Raw genomic sequence first — 22,895 nt, forward strand, 5'->3', positions numbered from 1 at the left:
CTGTAATTATTCCAGCCAGTCCTAAGAGATGCTTGTTTAGTTAGGTAAGCATTTACATGCATGCCCTGGTGGCTCCCATACAGGACAACTTCCTGTTCAGTGACTCCATGGACTACACACCTCCAAATGATTCTTTAGCTCCTTTCTTTGTTCAAGTTTCATTTTATGGAAGAAATGAGTCTTAAATCCAGTGACCAGAAAGTAGGTAACCAAATGAGGTGTTTCCCCACTAGTATTCTGGATGAGAAAAATGGGCAGATTGGGAATGAATTTTGTTTATATTTTTAGCATCATCTGCTATGCAAGTGGGTTATCCATGGAATATTTTAAATCAATGCTACAAAACATCCTATAGAGCCTCTAGCACTTCCTCCTAAGTGATCTGTATGGGGACCAGGATCTAAATATAATGCTAGTCTAAACAAAGCAATATGCAGATAGAATATGCAGGAGGAGCCAGTTACATGATGTCTTTCTAATCCTAAGTAAGTTTATAAGCTATGAGTTTATGATCATCTCTTTATAAAGTGAATATTACTTTTAAGATATATATTAATTATGATATTAATACATTAAATGCTAAGTTATGCTTTTATAGTGAAATTTTCACTAAATTTTCTATAGATATTAAAGTTTCACTTAAGCATTTGAAATTATCCTGCATTAGTAAATAGTCACATTTATAACATGAGAAATGATAGTTTGATTTCAAGTAACCATATTATCACAGACACTTTTCTTCAGAAAATGACTGGTGTCATTTTATTTTCCTTACTAGATGAATTATCAATATAAATTGAGCAATATTCATATTTCAGGGCTTCTCAAGCTCAGCATTGATTATATCTGGATCAGATAATTTTCTGCTGTCTTGTGCAGGAAGATGTTTATTAGCATCCCTGACCTCCATTCACTAGATGGTAGTGCCATGCCCCATACCCCTTGTGACAATCAGAAGTGTTTCCAGTCATTACCAAATGTCCCAGGTTGGAGGGTTAGAAGGACAGGCAAAATCATTCCAGCAGAGAATAACTGACCTTTGAAGGAATCTGACAGTAAACATTACAAATTATTTTAAGTAACTGATAAAGTACCTAATACCTGCAAATTAAAGATACACTGAAGTTGTGAACCAAACTTCTACTTCTGCTTCCCACCTCTCCACTCCCCTTGACTATGCACTGTCTCAGCCTCCCCCCACCTCAATGTCCTGCACTCAGTAAATATGTGTTGCTTGGTTGTTTGACACAAGTCCTCTGAAGGTATAAAGAGTTTCATCCATGGATAACAAAGGACAGAAATATAGACTCAGAAGCAAATGACAATCATTATCATGCAAAACCAAACCTGAAAAGAAAACTACAAATACCTGGTCCCTCCCAATAAAGAGGGGAATGACCCCTTGCTTCAACAGTTAGGCAGTCATTTTCTAGGTTTTGGTGTTGTCAGAGGGAACAGGCAATGGGCCCCAGATAAGCCTACTAGTTAGTTAGAAGAGAAATGTGCACTCAAAACAGAAGGCAGCACCCATGTTCACAGCAGCACTGTCAGAAGAGCCAAATGGCAGAAGCCACTCAAGTGTTCATCAGTGAATAGACAGATAAGCAAAATGTGGCACACACACACACAATGGAATAGTTATCCTCCTGACAAAGAAGGAGTTCTGACATTTGCCACATGGATAAACTTTGAGGTCATTATGCTAACTGAAATAAGACAGTCACAAAATAATTCCACTTTTATGAGGTCCTACAGTAATCAGATTCACACATGGAAAGAGGAATGGTGGTGGCCAGGGGCTGGAGGGAAGGAGATAGTACGGAGTTAGTGTTTAATGGGTGCAAAGTTCCAGTTTTACAAGCTGACAAGAGTTCTGGATATGGAGTAATGACTGTAGCACAAAGTCGATGAACTTAATGTCACTACACCGGACACTTAAGAGTTAAGATGGTTAACTCTTATGATATGCATATTGTACTGTATGTAAATCAAAAAGAAACAGAAAAACAAAGAGGATCGATCATATGGCAGAAGAGAAAGTTGGGAGAGGAACTTAACATAATGGTCTTTGAAGGAAGGAAGACTAAAATCTCTTGGCCCCAGCATTTATTGCTTATGTGACCTGGGGCGAGTTACTGATGCTCCTTGACTTACAGAGGGGCTGCAACCCGAAAAACCCACCAAAAAATGAAAATACTCTAAATCATAAGTACATTCAATACACCTGCTCTGCCAAACATCGTAGCTTAACCTAATCTACGTTAAACAAGCTCTGAGCACTTCCATTAGCCTCCAACTGGCCAAAATTATCTAATGCAAAGCCTGTTTCATAATAAAGTGTTAGCCAGTAGGAGTGGTGGGTGCCTGCAATCCCAGCGACCTGGGAAGCATATGATCGGTACATAACAGAAATTCAGCTAATGATAGAGGTTTTAAAACAAAGAAGAAAGTATAGAAAAAATAGGGAAATAATAAAAGAGGTGAAATATCTGGGAAGTAGTGTAATGCTACCAAGAATTAATTACCTTGACGACACTCCTCGTGAGACTTCATTTGAGAAAACTGAAAAAGGCGACAACACATCAAGAATCTTTACAGAATTTGTGAAGTATATTTTGTGCAGCAATGACAAGTGGTTCTCAAAGGTGTTTGGGGATGGCAGAGAATCTGAACGCTACTTTAAACACTGGAGGTAACTCTAAGAACTAAATAGAAAAATCTAGTTTTTACAAAGTGATGCTTTTCCCTAGATTCTGATGGTGTAACAAAACCAAAGACTGAGAAAAGTTCACAAACCTTAAACATTCCATTACTAAGTTCAGTTCCCTGTGAATTGGGAGAAGCTATTAGCATTGGAACATACTGGTCACTCATGGAGCACCAGTGCATGTAAGGGTAGGACTTAAGACGCACTAGCTTGTGGCTTTTCAGATATATTAAGTCAAGTATGGATTAGTGTTATCCATTAACTAATCTTTCTTTTTTTTTTTTTTTTTTTTTAAAAAAAAGAATTCTTGGAAGTACTACAAAGGGTTGTTAAGTGGCTTTTTAAAAAAATGTTCTAATTAGTTATACATGACAGTACAATGCATTTTGACACATCATACATAAATTGGGTGTAACTTCTCATTCTTCTGATTGTACATGATGCAGAGTCACACTAGTCATGTAGTCATATATGTACATAGGGTCATAATGTCTGATTCATTCTACTATCATTTCTACCCACATACCCACTCCACTCCAGGGTTAAAACAGACATATATCACCTTCCTGAGAAAAGCTGAGGGTTCACACAGCAGAAAGAGTCAGGGCATGAAGATGTCAAACATCTACATGTCTCATTTGAATAAAAAACAAAGACTCATTAGAAGGCAAAGAAAGAATTTTTAGGCCACTCACCTTATGAGCAAAGCTCCACCAATTATAATTAAATTACAGTCAAATCATAACACACTAGAGCTAAAAAACAGCAAAGCTACTAGAGGTGGAATTTGAGAGTTCATCCTGAAAGAGGTCCCAGAACACTTCTCTGAAGACTCAGAAAAACTGTACTGGAGGTGGAGGGGGCTGGATGGCTACCTTGGCTTACTGTTAGAGTGTCTTGCCATCAAGTCTACCCCTGGTTTTTCAAAAGATAAAAGAATATGTGGTCATGCAATTAAGTAATATTATAAAATCCCGCAATTTCTCAAATTATTATAATTGTAATTAATGATAATGATATAATGGTGTCAGGGCATACTTAATGGCTATAATTTTCCAGAGAATTACCATTGATATTAATAATGCTAAGTAATGACACTAGATGGCCACAGAGTCTTCCACCTAAAACCTCAATAGATAATATTCAGTGACCTTTGCTAAAATGTTGTGAGTAGACAAAGGACATGGTTTCAATTTTCAGCCAAAGGAATCACATGGAGACAAGTCCAGCTCTCTCAGTGACAGGCTGATCCTAAGTAGGAAATCCCTAGATTGGCTTCACGGCAGACCAACACTTGAGTGTAAGATCATGGTTGTAGGGAACAATCCTGGTATTTGTAGATGCCAAGTTGAGGTGGCCAGCAAGGAATTTAAACCTGCTAAGTAGAATATAGGATAGGGTCAAGAGCTCAGGAAAAATTAAAACCAAAATGGAACTCGGCTCAAATTAATTCTGATTACTGAAGTTTCCTAGTTCTGACTTCATTGGAAACACTGACACACACTGCAAGTGAAATGTTAAATGGTGTTACCACCACTTCCTCTTAGAACTCTCTCTCTTCCTCATACACACAGACTTTCTTTTTCTGCAGAGAGCATTTCTCTGGAAGCTAGGACACCTGTGTTCTTGTTATGACTATTGCAAACTAGCACTTTACCCGTGGGCTTCAGTTTCCCCACCAGAGGCAGACAAGATGGACTCTAAGTCTCCTTTCAGTATTAAAATTCTATTAATTCTCTGCACCGCATTTTTGGTTAGGACTTCATGCTTCATATTACATTTTACAGAATATATCTAACAAATCTTCATCTGAGATAAACATAGTATTTGTCGTTTTGTTTAACATCAAAAGAGTACAAGGCTAGGGATGTACTTCAGTGGCAGATTGCACACTAAGCACATGCGAAGACCCGGATCCAACCCATGGCATGGCATGGTATGTGTGTGTGTGTGCGCACACACACACACACACACACACACACACAAAATCAGTCCACTAAAAGATGATCAATATCACAAAGAACCTCTTCTACCTCTAGGGCCTTTATTATAGACTGTCTTGGACACTGCTTGGTGTGGAGCCCAGTCTCTCAGTCCTTCATGGGGAGAGATCCCTTTCCTAACTCCTTCAAGCCTCCCTTCTCATGCCAGTCAGTCACATTTCAGGTGGCAAGACCCATCCCCAATATTGCAGGAATGTTTGGACTTGCTCCCTGGAACATCAAAGACAGATGTCCTGACTTCTGTAGCAGCCAGACAAGAGGATAATAAAAGTTCAAATATACAGAGTGAATGTTCTACAAAACACTTGGAAATACAGTTCTGAGTGCATTCATATGGATTGTTTTAATTCTCAAAACCACACAAGTGGACACATTTGTTCTTCCCATTTTATAGATGAGGAAATTGAGGCTTAGTAAGATTGTGTGAGTTGTGCAAAGCTGAACTTAGTAAGAGGGAAAGCAAAGTCGTGTGACTTCAGTGTAGGTGCATCTTCCCGGCAGAAACATTATTATATATAGTCATTGGTGCTAGAGCCTTATTAAGAAAATCATGAGTTAAAAAGTCTTTGGGGCCGGCCCAGGAGCTTCCACATCATTTACTACTGCTATAGGAAAATGGACTCCAACTTCTCAAGTTATTTCAATGAACAAATGCTTGGACTACAATCCGTTTTCAGTGTAGGAACTGCCAATCCCTTTGGAGGAGTAGATATGCATGTGTGTGAATTCTAGCTACTTGTGTGTAGGAACAGCAATAAACACCTCTCCCCTCTAAAAGAAAAGGGCTTACACACTTTAATGATGTGTTTAACAAACCAAGTTATTCAACTGCAGTAAGACAGAGGACAAAATATTACTATTCAGCAGCAAGTAAACCTTCAGGAAAACATCCCATCTAGTTAAAAAAACAAAATAAAAATAAACAAACCAAGGAAGATGGATTGAATATATTTGGTTCTAAATGATTTTTTAATTTATCACTTCTATAATGTGATCTGGAAGTTTTAAGACTTAGCTCTTCTTCTCACTTTGTGAAAACAGAACAAAATAAATATCGCCTATGAACAATTTATGATGGATTAAAAAATTAAATTTTTAACCATTAATTTTTTTAGCATGACTTCTATATAATCTTCCTAGTTGGAACCTTGAGAGATTAATGAAAATATATGTTATAAAATGCTTGAGGCCTTAGGAAAAAGGCATTATTTCTATAGCAATTCAGAGATAAATTAAATGACTGGTTGCCAATTCCCATCTTCACTGTCACTCAGCGACACACTAATGCCAACATGTGCTTTCCCAGCTACCTGTCAGTCTCATCCAACATCTCAGACTGGTACTTTGTGGGCAGCCAGGCAGTTTCCAGGAGAGCTGTGAGGTCACAGGTCATTTGCTTGGCACATTTTCAGCATATTTTGGAAGGACCTCCTAGAGACTGGGAATTGCTTTCCTGTCCAGAAGCCCCTAAGCTCACATAACTCAGTCACTCCGTAGGGTAACAATTTCCGCTTACTGGCAGCATGTTTACCCACTGGCTGAAGTTTATTCGGCTCCGGATCAAAGTTGATAATGAGCTCATCTTACACCTGACAAAGCACAGCCTGCCCTAGGCCCAGAAATGGAGATTTCCCAGATGATTTCTCTGCCGTTACTCAACTGTCTGAAATGAAAACTGGCATCCAAAATTTCACAATGATCATCTTAAAACTACAGCCTGAGGGCTGGGGTATAACTCAGTGGTAAAGCACTTGCCTAGCATGTCCAAGGTCCTGGGTTTGATCCCTAGTATTAGGGGTGGTCAGGGGAAGTGAAGATTGCTGAGGGTATAGCTCAATGTCACAGAGCACTTGCCTAGCAGGTATAGCATGTAGGAGACCCTGGGTTCAACCCCAGCACTGGAAAAAAAGAAAAAAAAAGGTACAGCATGCAGCATGATCTCATTCTATAACAACAATATATATGTTGTGAGGTTAGGTTATGTGTAGGAACATAGACTTCCAAGCTAGAAAGCCTGGGATGAGACTGTGATTCTAATATTGTAGTGGGTTGAAAGCCAATGCTGTCCCCACAGAAGAGAGATCCACCCAGAACCTAATTTTACAAAAGGGAATTTGCAGATATAATCAAGTTTATGATTTTGAGATGAGATCATCCTGGATTAGGTTGGTCCCTAAATCCAATGATATGTGTCCTTACCAAAGAAGAGAAGAGAAGGTACAAGGAGGAGGTTAATACAGAGGCAGAGCCCAGAGCTATGTATCTACAAGCCAAGTACCACCCCCAGGACTGCCAGCTGCCATTGGGAGATAGGGGAGAGGAATGGATTCTCTCTCCCAGCCACTGGAAGGAACAGACTACATTCATTTCAGACCCTGGTCGGCAGAATAAATTTTTATTGCTTTAAGTCTTGCAGTTTGTGGTAATCTGTTATGACAGCCCTAGGAAACTCATACTAATATTGACTTTGGACAAAAACTCATCTTTATGTCTCAGTCTTCTCAGCTGTAAAATAGGGATTTTAATGATCTTAATTGCAAAGGATTGTTGTAAGACTTAATGAGTGAACATAATGTAGAGGGCTTAGAACTGCATGGCACAGCTATTATTATTGGCACAATACATATTACTACTATATCTGTAATCATTGTGAATGTGCATATATAGCATTGATGAGAATCTGGGCAGTATCTCTGGGTATTGGGATAAAAAAATAATCCTTTTTTATCGTTTTTCTCTGTGCTTTACAAATTGCGTACAAGGGTCATGTATCAGTTTTGCAATCCGAAGGCATTTGTGAATTTGGAATGATTGTTTTATTTATGTTACAAAGTTTGCAGAATTACAAATTCATCATAAGTTACAGCTGCACTATTTTGGAGTGATGGAATATTTTAACAACATGCCCTTTTGCATGCTGTTCTCATGGCCCTGAAGAAACAGAAATATGCTTATTAATGCCTAAAAACTACAATGTACAAATTAGTACTACAGTTAACCTACTCTTTGGGAGTAGATAAGAGCACTTGTCTCCCCCACTATCATTATTGGAAATGGCAGGTTGAAGGACCTCAGAATTATAATTTCAGAACATGGTCCAAAAAATTGCTTCCCATTGTCTAGAACAAAGAAGGCTAATGTCTTGGTACATGTGTTTCTCCTTTCACACTAATAGCACTTCTACAATGATTTTATACATAAGTCTGATTTTGAGTTTATAAACTGACTACTTTTCAGATAACTAAGTATTTTCATTAAATATTACACAGCACTTGAATCAACCCATTTCTCTTATGAGAAACATTATTTCTGTAATGAATTATGAAGCCCAGCCTAACCACCACTGAATGAGAATAGTTGAAGATGATAAAGATTCATTGAACAACAGTTGAATTCACTGTCTTCTCGTACTCATGGAAACTTCTCAAAAATAGATTGTATTTTAGGCCACAAAACAACTGTTAGGAAAAAAAAAACTGATACAATTCCTCACATCTTATCTGATCACACTGGGATGAAATTAAAAGTCAACATCAAAGAAACCCTACAGAATACCACATGGGATTCAATAATGCACTTTTGAATGATGAATGAATGATAGAAGAAATCAGAAGAGAAAATAAAAAATTCTTAGAATCAAATGAGAATAATGATATACCAGAACACTTGGGACACTATGAGGATAGTTCTGGGATGAAAGTTTATAGATATGAGTGCCCATATAAGAAAATCAGAAAGATCTCAAATAAATAACCTAGTGATGCATCTCAAGGCCCTTGAAAAACAAGAACAAACCAATTCCAAAATGATTAGAAGGAAGGGAATAATTAAGATCAGAGCCAAAATTGATGAAATAGAAAATTAAAAAAAAATACAAGAATCAATGAAACTGAGCTCGTTCTTTGAAAAGACAAACAGGATGGATAAACCTGTAGCCAAACTAACTAAAAGAAAAAGAAAAAGTGAGAAGATTCAAGTCAATGAAATTAGAGATGCAAAAGGAGAAATCACCACAGAAATCCAGAGGATCATTAGAAATTATTTTGAAAATGTTATTCTAATAAATTGGAAAATCTAATGGAAATAGATACATTTGTAGACACATATGGTCTGCCAAAATTGAAGAGGACACCGTAAATCTAAACAGACCAGAACTAGTAGTGAGACAGAAGCAGTAATAAAAAGCCTAAGGCAAAAAAAGCCCAGGACCAGATGGATTAAAAGTTGAATTCTACCAGTCTTTTAAGGAAGAACTAATGCCAATACTTCTTAAATTATTCTATGAAATAATAAGGTGTGGAATAGTTCCAAATCATTCTATAAAACCAGTGTCATCCTCATACCAAAACCACAAAAAGACATATCAAGGAAAGAAAACTACAGAACAATCTTTCTGATGAATGTCAATGTAAAAATTCTTCATAAAAATGAGCAAATTGTATTCAACAACATGTTAAGAAGATTGTACATTATGACCAAGTTGGTTTTATTCCAGGGATGCAAGGATAGTTTAACATATGCAAATAAATATATGTAATTCACTAAATAAATAGAACTAATGACAAAAATCACAGACTCTTTAATAAATGCAGAGAAAGCCTTTGACAAAATTCAGACTCATTATTCATGATGAAAACACTGAAAAAACTAGAAATGTAAGGAACTTACCTCAACATCATAAAGTCCATGTACAACAAATCCCAAACCAATCACTCCTGCAAGGTAGGCGGGCCTGCAACCCACCTGAAGAAGAGGAGCACCGGCCTGCTGAGAGGCAGAGCCACCCCCCACCCCCTGCGCCTGCAAGGTAGGCGGAACTGTGACCACCGACAGAAAAGGCCCAGTGGCCCGCGGCGGGACAGAGCTTCCAATCACTCCTGCAAGGTAGGCGGGCCTGCGACCCACCGGCAGAAGAGGAGCAGCGGCCTGCTGAGAGGCAGAGCCGCCCCCTCCCCCTGCGCCAGCAAGGTAGAGGGAACTGTGACCACCCACAGAACAGGCCCAGCGGCCTGTTGAGGGGCAGAGCCGCCCCCCACCCCCCGCGCCTGCCAGGTAGGCGGAACTGGGACCACCGACAGAAAAGGCCCAGTGGCCCGCGGAGGGGCAGAGCTTCCAATCACTCCTGCAAGGTAGGCGGGCCTGCGACCCACCGGCAGAAGAGGAGCAGCGGCCTGCTGAGAGGCAGAGCCGCCCCCTCCCCCCGCGCCTGCAAGGTAGACGGAACTGTGACCACCATCAGAACAGGCCAGACCTGCAACCGACAGACAGAACAGGCCCAGTGGCCTGAGGAAGGGTAGAGCCGCCCCGCCCCCCACGCCTGCAAGGTAGGCGGACCTGTGACCCACTGGCAGAACAGCCCCAGAGGCCTGCAGAGGGGCAGTGCCACTGCCTGCGCCTGCAAAGTAGGCAGAACTGCGACCACCGACAGAACAAGCCTAGCGGCCCGCAGAGGGACAGAGCCGCAGCCTGCGCCTGCAAGGTAGGCGGACCTGCTACCGACCGGCAGAGCAGGCCCAGTGGCCTGCCGGCGTGGTAGGCACATTGCCCCAATTGGAGGAGGGGCAGAGCCGCCGCCCGCGCCTGCGAGGGAGACTTTGCAACTATACAAGACCAATATAAATATATAGGGGGAAAATTCAATAGCACAACAGTTTCACCAAGTAGAAAGGAATGCGAACAGTATGAAGAGACAAGGAAAAAAAGGACCACAAGCAATGCAGGTCAATTCAACGTTGGAAGAGGTAATAGCTGCAGCAGATGGAATGTCAGATAAAGAATTCAGGATATACATGCTTCAGATGATCTGGAGTCTCAAGGAAGACATCAGACAGCAAAATCAGACAATGAAAGATCACTTCAACAATGAATTACATAAACAAATCCAAGAAGCAAAAGATCAACTATACAGGGAGATAGAGGTTATAAAAAACAAACAAACAGAAATCCTAGAAATGCAGGAAGCAATAAACCAACTTAAAAACTCAATTGAGAATACTACCAGCAGAGTAGAACACTTAGAAGATAGAACATCAGACAATGAAGATAAAGTATTTCAACTTGAAAAGAACATAGACAGCTCAGCAAGACTGTTAAGAAACCATGAGCAGAACATCCAAGAAATATGGGATAACATCAAGAGACCAAATTTAAGAGTCATTGGGATACAGGAAGGGACAGAGTTTCAAACCAAAGGAATGAGCAATCTATTCAATGAAATAATACGAGAAAACTTCCCAGACTTGAAGAATGAGACACAATCCCAAATCCTAGAAGCCTACAGGACGCCGAATGTGCAAAATCATAAGAGACCCACACCTAGACACATTATAATGAAGATGCCCAACATACAGAATAAGGAGAGAATTTTAAAAGCTACAAGAGAAAGGAAGCAGATCACATTTAGGGGTAAGCCAATCAGGATAACAGCTGATCTTTCAACACAGACTCTGAAAGCTAGAAGATCCTGGAATAATATATTTCAAACACTGAAAGAAAATGGGTTCCAACCAAGAATTGTGTTTCCAGCGAAATTAAGCTTCAGGATGGAAGATGAAATTAAAACCTTCCACGATAAACAAAAGTTAAAAGAATTTGCAGCTAGAAAACCATCTCTTCTAAACATCCTTGGCAAAACATTACAGGAAGAGGAAATGGAAAATAACAATGAAAACCAACAGTGGGAGGTAGGACACTAAAGGGGGGAAAATAATCAAAGAGGAAAACAAACCATGTTTAGTAACATAAATAAACAAATATGGCTGGAAGAACAACCCATATCTCAATAATAACCCTAAATGTTAATGGCTTAAACTCACCAATCAAGAGACACAGGCTAGTAGAATGGATCACAAAACAAGACCCAACAATATGCCGCCTACAGGAAACGCATTTGATAGGAAAAGACATACGTAGGCTGAAGGTGAAAGGTTGGGAAAAATCATATCACTCATATGGACTTCGGAAACAAGCAGAAGTGTCCATACTCATATCAAATAAAATAGATTTCAAGCCAAAGTTAATCAAAAGGGATAAAGAGGGACACTACATACTGCTTAAGGGAACCATACACCAACAAGACATAACAATCATAAATATATATGCCCCAAACAATGGTGCAGCTATGTTCATCAAACAAACTCTTCTCAAGTTCAAGAGTCTAATAGACCACCATACAATAATCATGGGAGACTTCAACACACCTCTCTCGCCACTGGACAGATCTTCCAAACAAAAGTTGAATAAGGAAACTATAGAACTCAATAATACAATTAATAACCTAGACTTAATTGACATATATAGAATATACCACCCAACATCAAGCAGTTACACTTTTTTCTCAGCAACACATGGATCCTTCTCAAAAATAGATCATATATTATGTCACAGGGAAACTCTTAGACAATACAAAGGAGTAGAGATAATACCATGCATCCTATCTGATCATAATGGAATGGAACTGAAAATCAACGATAAAAGAAGGAAGGAAAAAGCATACATCACTTGGAGAATGAACAATAGGTTACTGAATGATCAATGGGTTATAGAAGACATCAAGGAGGAAATTAAAAAATTCTTAGAGATTAATGAAAACACTGACACAACATATCGGAATCTATGGGACACATTGAAAGCAGTTCTAAGAGGAAAATTCATTGCTTGGAGTTCATTCCTTAAAAAAAGAAAAAAACCAACAAATAAATGATCTCATACTTCATCTCAAAATCCTAGAAAAAGAAGAGCAAAACAACAGCAAAAGAAGTAGAAGGCAAGAAATAATTAAAATCAGAGCTGAAATTAATGAAATCGAAACAAAAGAAACAATTGAAAAAATTCACAAAACTAAAAGTTTGTTCTTTGAAAAAATAAACAAAATTGACAGACCCTTAGCCATGCTAGTGAAGAGAAGAAGAGAGAGAACTCAAATTACTAGCATACGGGATGAAAAAGGCAATATCACAACAGACACTTCAGATATACAGAAGATAATCAAAAATTATTTTGAATCCTTATACTCCAATAAATTAGAAGATAGTGAAGGCATCGATAAATTTCTAAATCATATGATCTGCCCAGATTGAGTCAGGAGGATATAGACAACCTAAACAGACCAATCTCAATTGAGGAAATAGAAGAAACCATCAAAAGACTGCCAACTAAGAAAAGCCCAGGACCGGATGGGTATACAGCAGAGTTTTACAAAACCTTTAAAGAGGAACTAATACCAATACTTTTCAAGCTACTTCAGGAAATAGAAAAAGAGGGAGAACTTCCAAATTCATTCTACGAGGCCAACATCACCCTGATACCTAAACCAGACAAAGACACTTCAAAGAAAGAAAACTACAGACCAATATCTCTAATGAACCTAGATGCAAAAATCCTCAATAAAATTCTGGCGAATCGGATACAAAAACATATCAAAAAAATTGTGCACCATGATCAAGTAGGATTCATCCCTGGGATGCAAGGCTGGTTCAATATACGGAAATCAATAAATGTTATTCACCACATCAATAGACTTAAAAATAAGAACCATATGATCATCTCAATAGATGCGGAAAAAGCATTCGACAAAGTACAGCATCCCTTTATGTTCAAAACTCTAGAAAAACTAGGGATAACAGGAACATACCTCAATATTGTAAAAGCAATCTATGCTAAGCCTCAGGCTAGCATCATTCTGAATGGAGAAAAACTGAAGGCATTCCTTCTAAAATCTGGAACAAGACAGGGATGCCCTCTCTCACCACTTCTGTTCAACATAGTTCTCGAAACACTGGCCAGAGCAATTAGACAGACGAAAGAAATTAAAGGCATAAAAATAGGAAAAGAAGAACTTAAATTATCACTATTTGCAGATGACATGATTCTATACCTAGCAGACCCGAAAGGGTCTACAAAGAAACTATTAGAGCTAATAAATGAATTCAGCAAAGTGGCAGGATATAAAATCAACACGCATAAATCAAAGGCATTCCTGTATATCAGCGACAAATCCTCTGAAATGGAAATGAGGACAACCACTCCATTCACAATATCTTCAAAAAAAATAAAATACTTGGGAATCAACCTAACAAACGAGGTGAAAGACTTATACAATGAAAACTACAGAACCCTAAAGAGAGAAATAGAAGAAGATCTTAGAAGATGGAAAAATATACCCTGTTCATGGATAGGCAGAACTAACATCATCAAAATGGCGATATTACCAAAAGTTCTCTATAGGTTTAATGCAATGCCAATCAAAATCCCAACAGCATTTCTTGTAGAAATAGAGAAAGCAATCATGAAATTCATATGGAAAAATAAACGACCCAGAATAGCAAAAACAACTCTAAGCAGGAAGTGTGAATCAGGCGGTATAGCGATACCAGACTTCAAACTATACTACAGAGCAATAGTAACAAAGACAGCATGGTACTGGTACCAAAACAGGCGGGTGGACCAATGGTACAGAGTAGAGGACACAGAAACCAATCCACAAAACTACAACTATCTTATATTTGATAAAGGGGCTAAAAGCATGCAATGGAGGAAGGATAGCATCTTCAACAAATGGTGCTGGGAAAACTGGAAATCCATATGCAACAAAATGAAACTGAATCCCTTTCTCTCGCCATGCACAAAAGTTAATTCAAAATGGATCAAGGAGCTTGATATCAAATCAGAGACGCGCCGTCTGATAGAAGAAAAAGTTGGCTACGATCTACATACTGTGGGGTCGGGCTCCAAATTCCTCAATAGGACACCCATAGCACAAAAGTTAATAACTAGAATCAACAAATGGGACTTGCTCAAACTAAAAAGTTTTTTCTCAGGAAAAGAAACAATAAGAGAGGTAAATAGAGAGCCTACATCCTGGGAACAAATCTTTACTCCTCACACTTCAGATAGAGCCCTAATATCCAGAGTATACAAAGAACTCAAAAAATTAGACAATAAGAGAACAAACAACCCAATCAACAAATGGGCCAAGGACCTGAACAGACACTTCTCAGAGGAGGACATACAATCAATCAACAAGTACATGAAAAAATGCTCACCATCTCTAGCAGTCAGAGAAATGCAAATCAAAACCACCCTAAGATACCATCTCACTTCAGTTAGATTGGCAGCCATTATGAAGACAAACAACAACAAGTGCTGGCGAGGATGTGGGGAAAAGGGTTCACTTGTACATTGCTGGTGGGGCTGCAAATTGGTGCAGCCAATTTGGAAAGCAGTATGGAGATTTCTTGGAAAGCTGGGAATGGAGCCACCATTTGACCCAGCTATTCCCCTTCTCGGTCTATTCCCTAAAGACCTAAAAAGAGCATGCTACAGGGACACTGCTACATCGATGTTCATAGCAGCACAATTCACAATAGCAAGACTATGGAACCAACCTAGATGCCCTTCAATAGATGAATGGATAAAAAAAAATGTGGCATTTATACACAATGGAGTATTACTCTGCATTAAAAAATGACAAAATCATAGAATTTACAGGGAAATGGATGGCATTAGAGCAGATTATGCTAAGTGAAGCTAGCCAATCCCTAAAAAACAAATGCCAAATGTCTTCTTTGATATAAGGAGAGTAACTAAGAACAGAGTAGGGTCGAAGAGCATGAGAAGAAGATTAACATTAAACAGGGATGAGAGGTGGGAGGGAAAGGGAGAGAGAAGGGAAATTGCATGGAAATGGAAGGAGACCCTCAGAGTTATACAAAAGTACATACAAGAGGAAGTGAGGGGAAAGGGAAAAATAATACAAGGGGGACAAATGAATGTCAGTAGAGGGGGCAGAGAGAGAAGAGCGGAGCGGAGGGGAGGGGAGGGGGGATAGTAGAGGATAGGAAAGGCAGCAGAACACAACAGACACTAGTATGGTAATATGTAAATCAATGGATGTGTAACTGATGTGATTCTGCAATCTGTATATGGGGTAAAAATGGGAGCTCATAACCCACTTGAATCAAAGTGTGAAATATGATATATCAAGAACTACGTAATGTTTTGAACAGCCAACAATAAAAAATTAAAAAAAAAAAAATCCCAAACCAACATCACAGTACATGGAGAAAAACTGAAAGCATTTCCTTTAAAACTGAGAACGACTTAAAGATGTCTACTCTTTCTACTCTTATTCAATATATTATTATATTGAATATATTAAATATATTATATACAGATGTTCTAGTCAGAGCAATTAAGCTAAAGAAGGAAATACAAGGTATAAAAGTAGGAAAGGAAGAAATTAAATTATCACTGTTTTCAGATGATATGATCCTGTACTTAGAAGATCCAAAAAGTTCCACCAGAAGACTGTTAGAGCTTATAAACAAATTCAGCAAAGTAGCAGGTTACAAAATGAGCTTAAAAAATCAATAGTTTTCTTATACAACAATAATGAATCTGTGAAGAAAGAAATCAGGCAAGCAATTCTATTCACAATAGACTCAATAGAAACAAACAAAAAACCCTAGAAATAAATTTAACCAAGGAGGCAAACAACCTCTACAATGAAAATTAAGAACACAGAACAAAGAAACTGAATAAGGAACAAGAAGATGGAAAGATCTCCCATGTTCACAATAGGCAGAATTAATATTGTTAAAATGGTCATATTGCCCAAAAGCAATATACAGATTCAATATAGTTCCCATCAAAAATATCAACGACATTTTTTCACAGAACTAGAAAACAAAGTCCTAATATTCATTTGGAAGAATAAAGGACCCAGAATAGTCAAAGCAATTCTAAGTCAAAACAACAACAACAACAAAACAATGTTAGAGGCATTGACTTCAAATTATACAACACAATGGTAGTAGCAAAAATTTCATGGTATGACATAAAAACAGTTAGATAGAAAAATGATACAGACTAGGAGACACAGAGACAAATTCACACAGATACAGTCATCTAGTCCTTGACAGAGGTGGCCAAAACATACATTAGAGAAAATAAATAGCCTTTTGAACAAATTATGCTGGGAAAACTGGTTATCCACATGTAGAAGAATGAAACTACACCCTTGTCTCTCATCATGCACAAAAATCAACTCACAATGAATCAAAGACCTTGGAAGTAGACCAGAAACTATGAACTCCTAGAAGATAATGTAGGGTCAACACTGCAACACACACGCACAGTCAATGACTTTCTCAATAGGACACCTAGAGCTCAGGAAATAATGCCAAACGTTAATAAATGGGATTATATTAAATTAAATAGCTTCTGCATAGCAAAGAAAACAATTAGGAATGTGAAAAGAGAACCCAGAGAATGGGAGAACATCTTTATTAGCTACTTTTCTGACAGAGGATGAATATCCAGAATATACATAGAACTCAAAAAATGTAACACTAAAAAACCAAATAGCCAATTAATAAGTGGGCAAATGAACTAAATAGACACTTTTCAAAATAAAAAATATAAATGGCCATCAGATAAAATTTAAAAAAAATGAACACTTTTACATATGGAAATCAGTATGTAGTTTCCTCCAAAGAATAGGAATGAAACTACCATATGACTTAGCTGTACCACTCTTTGGTATCTTAAAAAATTAAAGTCATCACACTATAACAGCACATGCATATCCGTGTTTATAACAGCATAATTCACAATAGCCAATTTATGGAACCAGCCTAGGCGTCCATCACCAGATGACTGGATAAAGAAAATGTGGTATGTATACACAATGGAGTTTTATGTGACCATAAAAAATAAAATATTTCATTTGCAAGAAAATGGATAGAACTTGAGGACATTATGTTGTAAAATAAACCAAACTCAGAAAATCAAGAATCATGTTTTCTTTCATATGTTGAAGCTAGAGAGATAAAAGGAAAAGAAAGGTAGGGGAAATCTCACGAAAGTCAAAGGAAGATCAGTAAAATAGAGAAAGGGGACCAGTGGGAGGGAGGAGGGGAGGAAAAGGAGAAATCGGGAATGATATTGGCCAGATTATACTGTAATATCATGTGCATGTATGGATATGTAACACAGACCCCACCATTATGTATAATCATAATGTACCAATATAAATATGGATTAAGGAGGAGGAAGATGTAACATGGCTTACTGCAAGTGCAAAAAGAGATGTGGAACAGGACTACTGACAGGCAGGCATGATGGGACACAGGGGCATGGCACTCCCTGGCTTTTTAGGCATGAGAGAACCTGAAAGGTCATATCCTCCACAAACTTGCTTCCCTGTCCTCCAAATAGGCAGGTGGGTAGTAGTAAGTGTTTTTTCATAACGACCATGAATTTTCGAAGTATACCATCTGCAAATTATTGCTATCAGTATCTCCTTACTGTCACTTGAACTAGGTTGCATTTTAGCGTAACAGAAGCTGAGGGGCTGCTAAGCTAAGGCTCACATTCAAGCTCCCCTTCTGGGTGAGCTGTGAGAAACTGTAGGTGAAAACTGTTAAGCTGGAAGTGTTTTAAACTTCAGGGAAGATGCTGGCAGTGGTTTTCATTTTTGAGCATGGTCATGAGGTCATGCTGGAAGTCTGGAGGGGGGAATGAACCTACCGATGTGCTCCTGGAAAAGTCTCCCAGAATGTTGGCTCTCAAGGACTTAACATTTGAGCCTCTGGTGCTGTCCACTTGCTCCCCTGCTTGACCACCATACTCATTCTTCCAATCTGGGCTTTCTCCTGTCTCAGGAGAAAATCCTGAAGACTAGGATCAGTTTCATACCTTCCTTCTCCTGGCCAGTACTCAAGAGGATTTTTATCTAATATTTATAAGCAGAATAGACATGAAATAGAAAAGAAGGAAAGAAGAAAAGGAGAGATGAAAGGCTGAAAGGGAGAGAGGGAGAGGAGGAAGACAGGAAGGAAGGGGGGGAAGAAAGAGAGAGAGATAGAAAGAGAGAGAGAGAGAGGAGAGAGAGAGAGAGAGAGAGAGAGAGAGAGAAGCTCAGCATGAACAAAAGTGAATGCAAGTTCTGAAACCAATAAGTACTACTTCGAAGATGAGGCCTGCTGTTTTCTATCTTCATGGCCTTATGCTCTTAGTGTTTAGTTTGTCCAAATTTGCTTCTATATCATCCTCTCACCTCCTCTTTATATACCCTGGGTTCCTGCCACATCCCTGTCCCTCTACCCTTTGGCAGAAAGAACCTGTGGACCCAAACTGAATTTCTGAAGGCTTGACGAGAAGTTTTCATAGGTTTTTTTTTTTTTTCTTTTTTTACCCTCTAATCATCACTCAATTGTTCTTCAAGCTTCTTCTAGAAGTTCCCGCTAAGCTTGCCTCTCAAATCTCTATCTCTACACTGGACTTCTCTCCTGAGTGCCAGAACTCTGTTTCCAGGCAACTCTTAGATATTTATACCATTTTGTCCAAACAGCAATTTAGTAAAATAAGTATAAACACTTAACTCATTTTCTTTTTCTTGAACTTTTTTTTCCCCTTGAACTTCTAACATATTCATTTACTTTCTGGCCTTACTCTTTATGTACCTTCCACTGGTGATTGCTAAACCACTCAATGTTCTTCTTATTTGGCCCATAATGTTTGGCCTCTGTGATTTAATAGACACTGCTCTTCAATGTGCTACTTCCTCAGCTTTCAATGTTCAAACCCCTCTCGTCTTTAGAAACAACCACTGTCAAAACTCTCAAACCTCAAATGCAAGTGAGTTCCCTGCCCACTGACCCATGCATATCATTTTTATCTATGCCATCCTAATGGCTCTCCTGACATCAGATCCACTGTTATCGTCCTAATCTGAGGATGTCTGGGAGAGCAGAGCATGCGTGATTCATCTCTGCCTCAACCACAGCCCCTTGTGCTGCTGTGCCAAACCCAGGGCAGGTATCTTCCAACAACCAAATGAATCCTTCTGAACATTCACCCTCCATTCTGACCTCTACTAAAGACAATAAGAAATGCCTATCAAGATCACAACTCAGCTTCTGATCTCTAGGAGATTATAGCTCATTGTTGAGAAAAATTAACATATGCTAATTAATAAAAAGCAATAACAAAGAGTAGCAAGATCACTAAGGGGATACACGATGCACATTCCAACAAGTCAGAAGACAGGTTCTATTTTTATGAAACTAAATTGGATCTTAGTAATGAGTTTATTTTGGGTAGATGTTATGGTTTGAATCTGGAATTGCCCTTCCCCCAAATCTCATATTGTGAAAATATGGTACCAATACAGTAATGTTTAGAGGTAGGCCTTTTAGAAAAAGATTAGATGATGATAGCTATACCTCTCATCAGTGGATTAATTCATTGGATGAATTAGTAATTAGAATACACTGCTGAGTGATAAGTGTAGGCAGGCAGGGAATGGCTGGAGGAAGTAGGTCACTGGGGACATGCCTTAGGGACTATATTTTGTCCTCATCCCCTCTCCCCAGCTTCTGCTCTCCTTCTGCTGCTTGGCTGCCATAAACTGAGCAACTTCCCTCTGCTATATCCTTCCACCATGATACTCTGCCTCGCTTCAGGCCAGAACAATGGGAGTCAGCTGACCTTGGACTAACACCTCAGAAACCATGAGCCAAAAAAATAATGTTCCCTCCTGTAAGCTGTTCTTGTCGGGTAGTTTGATCTCAGAGACAAAAAGCCGACTAACAGGTGAAGAGCCAGACTTTCCAGTGGAAGCAAGTGTCAGGATAATAGGCCCAGAGCAAGTGTGGTTCATTCAGAGAGTTGTGAATGAAGCTGCTGCGATTAAGAAAGGAAGGGGGAGGGGAGAAAGAGAACTAACGTTCACCACATCCCTGCTGAGGCTAGAACGTGGATTAAGTGCCTTGTAGGCATTATTTCCTTTAATCCCTCTAACAACCCTGCAAAGTAGATAATATCATTGATGATTTCATAAGCAAGGAGGCTGAGATTTGATGGTATTAAGTAACTGGCCAAGGTTACACAGGATTAGGTTACAGAGCTGGGATTTGGAAAAAAGGCAGCCAGCTTCCATTGCACCGTGCTGCCTCCTCTAGAGCAAAATGTAAACATCACGAGGCATTTTCTTCAGGAAGGAGGAGTTCTTGTATTTATGGATAATTCAAGCTGTCAAACCATTAGCATGATGCACAATACTGTATGGCTCAGTACATGTTATTAGACTCTGAATGCAAGTCTGCTTAGAAGCAAGAAGGTTCAGCTGCCACATGAGTGCTCTGGGGAGAAATGACCAAGAAGGTCAGTCCTAGAATATCTCCAGACCAGCAGGGAGCACAAAGAATAGGTAGAGACTGAAGAGTGTGGATGTAGCTTTGTTGGAGCAAACACTCATCCTAAGAGGTAATGGAGGAGAGAGAAATGACAAAGGGAGGACTGGGGATATAGCTTATTTGGTAAAGTGCTTGCCTCGAATACACAAGGCCCTGGTTTCAATCCTCAGCACCATGCACACACACACAAAAATAAATAAATAAATAAATAAATAAATAAATAAATAAATAAATAAATAAATAAGAGAGACAGACAGAGGAAAGAGAAGAGAGAGAGAAAGAATGACAAAGGAAACATACTTGGTCTCATTGGCACACCGGATCTTGCAACCTTCCTTGGGAATCACCAAGCCCAGGTGCATCCGAAGCCTGCAGTTTGTGGGTCCTGTGTGGGGCCACACATGAGTTCCAGGGTGCATGATGGAATACTTGATCTGCATAGAAAATATGACACTCGATCGGCCATTTGTCAACGTGTGGAGCAATTGCTAAATTAAAGTGACAGAACAAAACTACCGTGAATTTGGATCAGAATCCATGTAAGACTCACAATTTATATTCACATCTTCTTTGTGAAGCAAACTAAAATAAAGCACTCACATTTTCCACAAAGTGATAGAACTGGACATTTTCCACCCTCATTTATGACACCAGTGACATGAAATTATATTTCATTAATAAGTGAGTAAAAAAAAGAAGCATTCATAGGAAAGAATCATATCTTTGTAAAGGTCAGATCTCCCTTGTTCCTAACAACCCTCTTCTCCCCAGCGCTGACAACACTCTGGTACCTGTCCTCTTCTGCATCCTGTTGTCTCAGGGAACTTTTCTAGTAAAGTGCAGGTTTTAGGAGCTCCTTTACAGGCATTTTCATTTTTTCTTCCTAGAAGAATAAATGATGAAAACCATTGTTAAACACAAATCACAACCCGGGTGCCATGACATGTACCCACAATTTAGGAGGCTGAAGTGGGAGGATCATTTGAGTCCAGGAGTTTGAGACCAGCCTGAGCAACATGGTGGGACCCTGTTTCAAAGACAGAGAAATAAAGGAAGAAATTGTAGTAAAACTTAACATTCATCTCATTTGGACTGTAAGTGATGTAAATAGTCAAGTTCACTGCAGGAATATGAAGGAGGAGTGAACTCATGAAGACAAAGGGTCTTCCCCTAAGAGACAGAGCTTGGAAGAGCAAGGATCTGAATTCTCCAGTCAGCATTGGGTTAGACTCAGGACATCTAAGGGGCAAAAAGCACATGTTGAATAGTTACTGTTTCTCCTGTGGCAGGCAGAACAGTGGCCCCTCTCAAAGATGCCCACATGCTAATCCCAGGGACCTGTCAATATGTTATATTACAGAGCAAAAGGGACTTAAAGTTTCAGATGGCATCAAGGTTTCCAGTGAGCTGACCTTACAGTAAGATTATCTTGGATTAACTGGAGTGGCCCCATATAAAAGCAGCAAGAAGTGTCAGAGTGATACAGGATAAGAAAGACTTGGCATGATCATTGCTGGCTTTGAGGGTGGAAGGAGAACACAAATCAAGGAAGATGGGAAGCGTCTAGAAGCTGGAACCTCCACAGGAATGATACTTTAATTTTAGCAGTGAGACCCATTGTAGACTTCTGACTCCCAGAATTGTGAGATGATAAATGTGTGTGCTTTTTAAGTCACCAAGTTTGTGGTAACTTGTTACACCAACCATAAGGAAATAATATATCCTCTATGGAAGGAAAATCCATTATATTATAATTATATAATATAACCTAAATTCTAGGACTATATTGAAGAGTTACAAAACAATATTTTAAATTGGAATTTAATGACTATTTCATTTACAGATCATTCTTTAAATGGTGATAGAGAATGACATTTTTTAAAAGTGGAGGATGAAGAAGTCTTTGACAAATGATGTTTTCTATGAGTAATAGTAACAGGAACAAGATTCTGGGACAGTCTTAAGTATCCTGAACCATGCAAATTT

The 22,895-nt window shown here is 38.9% G+C and overlaps 1 protein-coding gene across 4 annotated transcripts in view; it reads right to left on the minus strand.

The window, feature by feature from the left end:
• Asph (aspartate beta-hydroxylase) overlaps window positions 1-22,895 on the minus strand; it is a 219,588-nt gene that overhangs the window by 2,658 nt on the left and 194,035 nt on the right. For all 4 annotated transcript variants that reach the window (XM_071602317.1, XM_071602316.1, XM_071602318.1 and 1 more), the window contains exons 23-24: window positions 21,701-21,792; window positions 21,210-21,343 (exon numbers count right to left, since the gene is read on the minus strand). In XM_071602317.1, coding sequence (XP_071458418.1) covers window positions 21,210-21,343; window positions 21,701-21,792 — 226 coding nt within the window. The remainder of the gene's footprint in view (window positions 1-21,209; window positions 21,344-21,700; window positions 21,793-22,895) is intronic.

Source organism: Marmota flaviventris, chromosome 15, assembly GCF_047511675.1.
Source record: "Marmota flaviventris isolate mMarFla1 chromosome 15, mMarFla1.hap1, whole genome shotgun sequence".
Classification (NCBI taxonomy): Eukaryota; Metazoa; Chordata; class Mammalia; order Rodentia; family Sciuridae; genus Marmota; species Marmota flaviventris.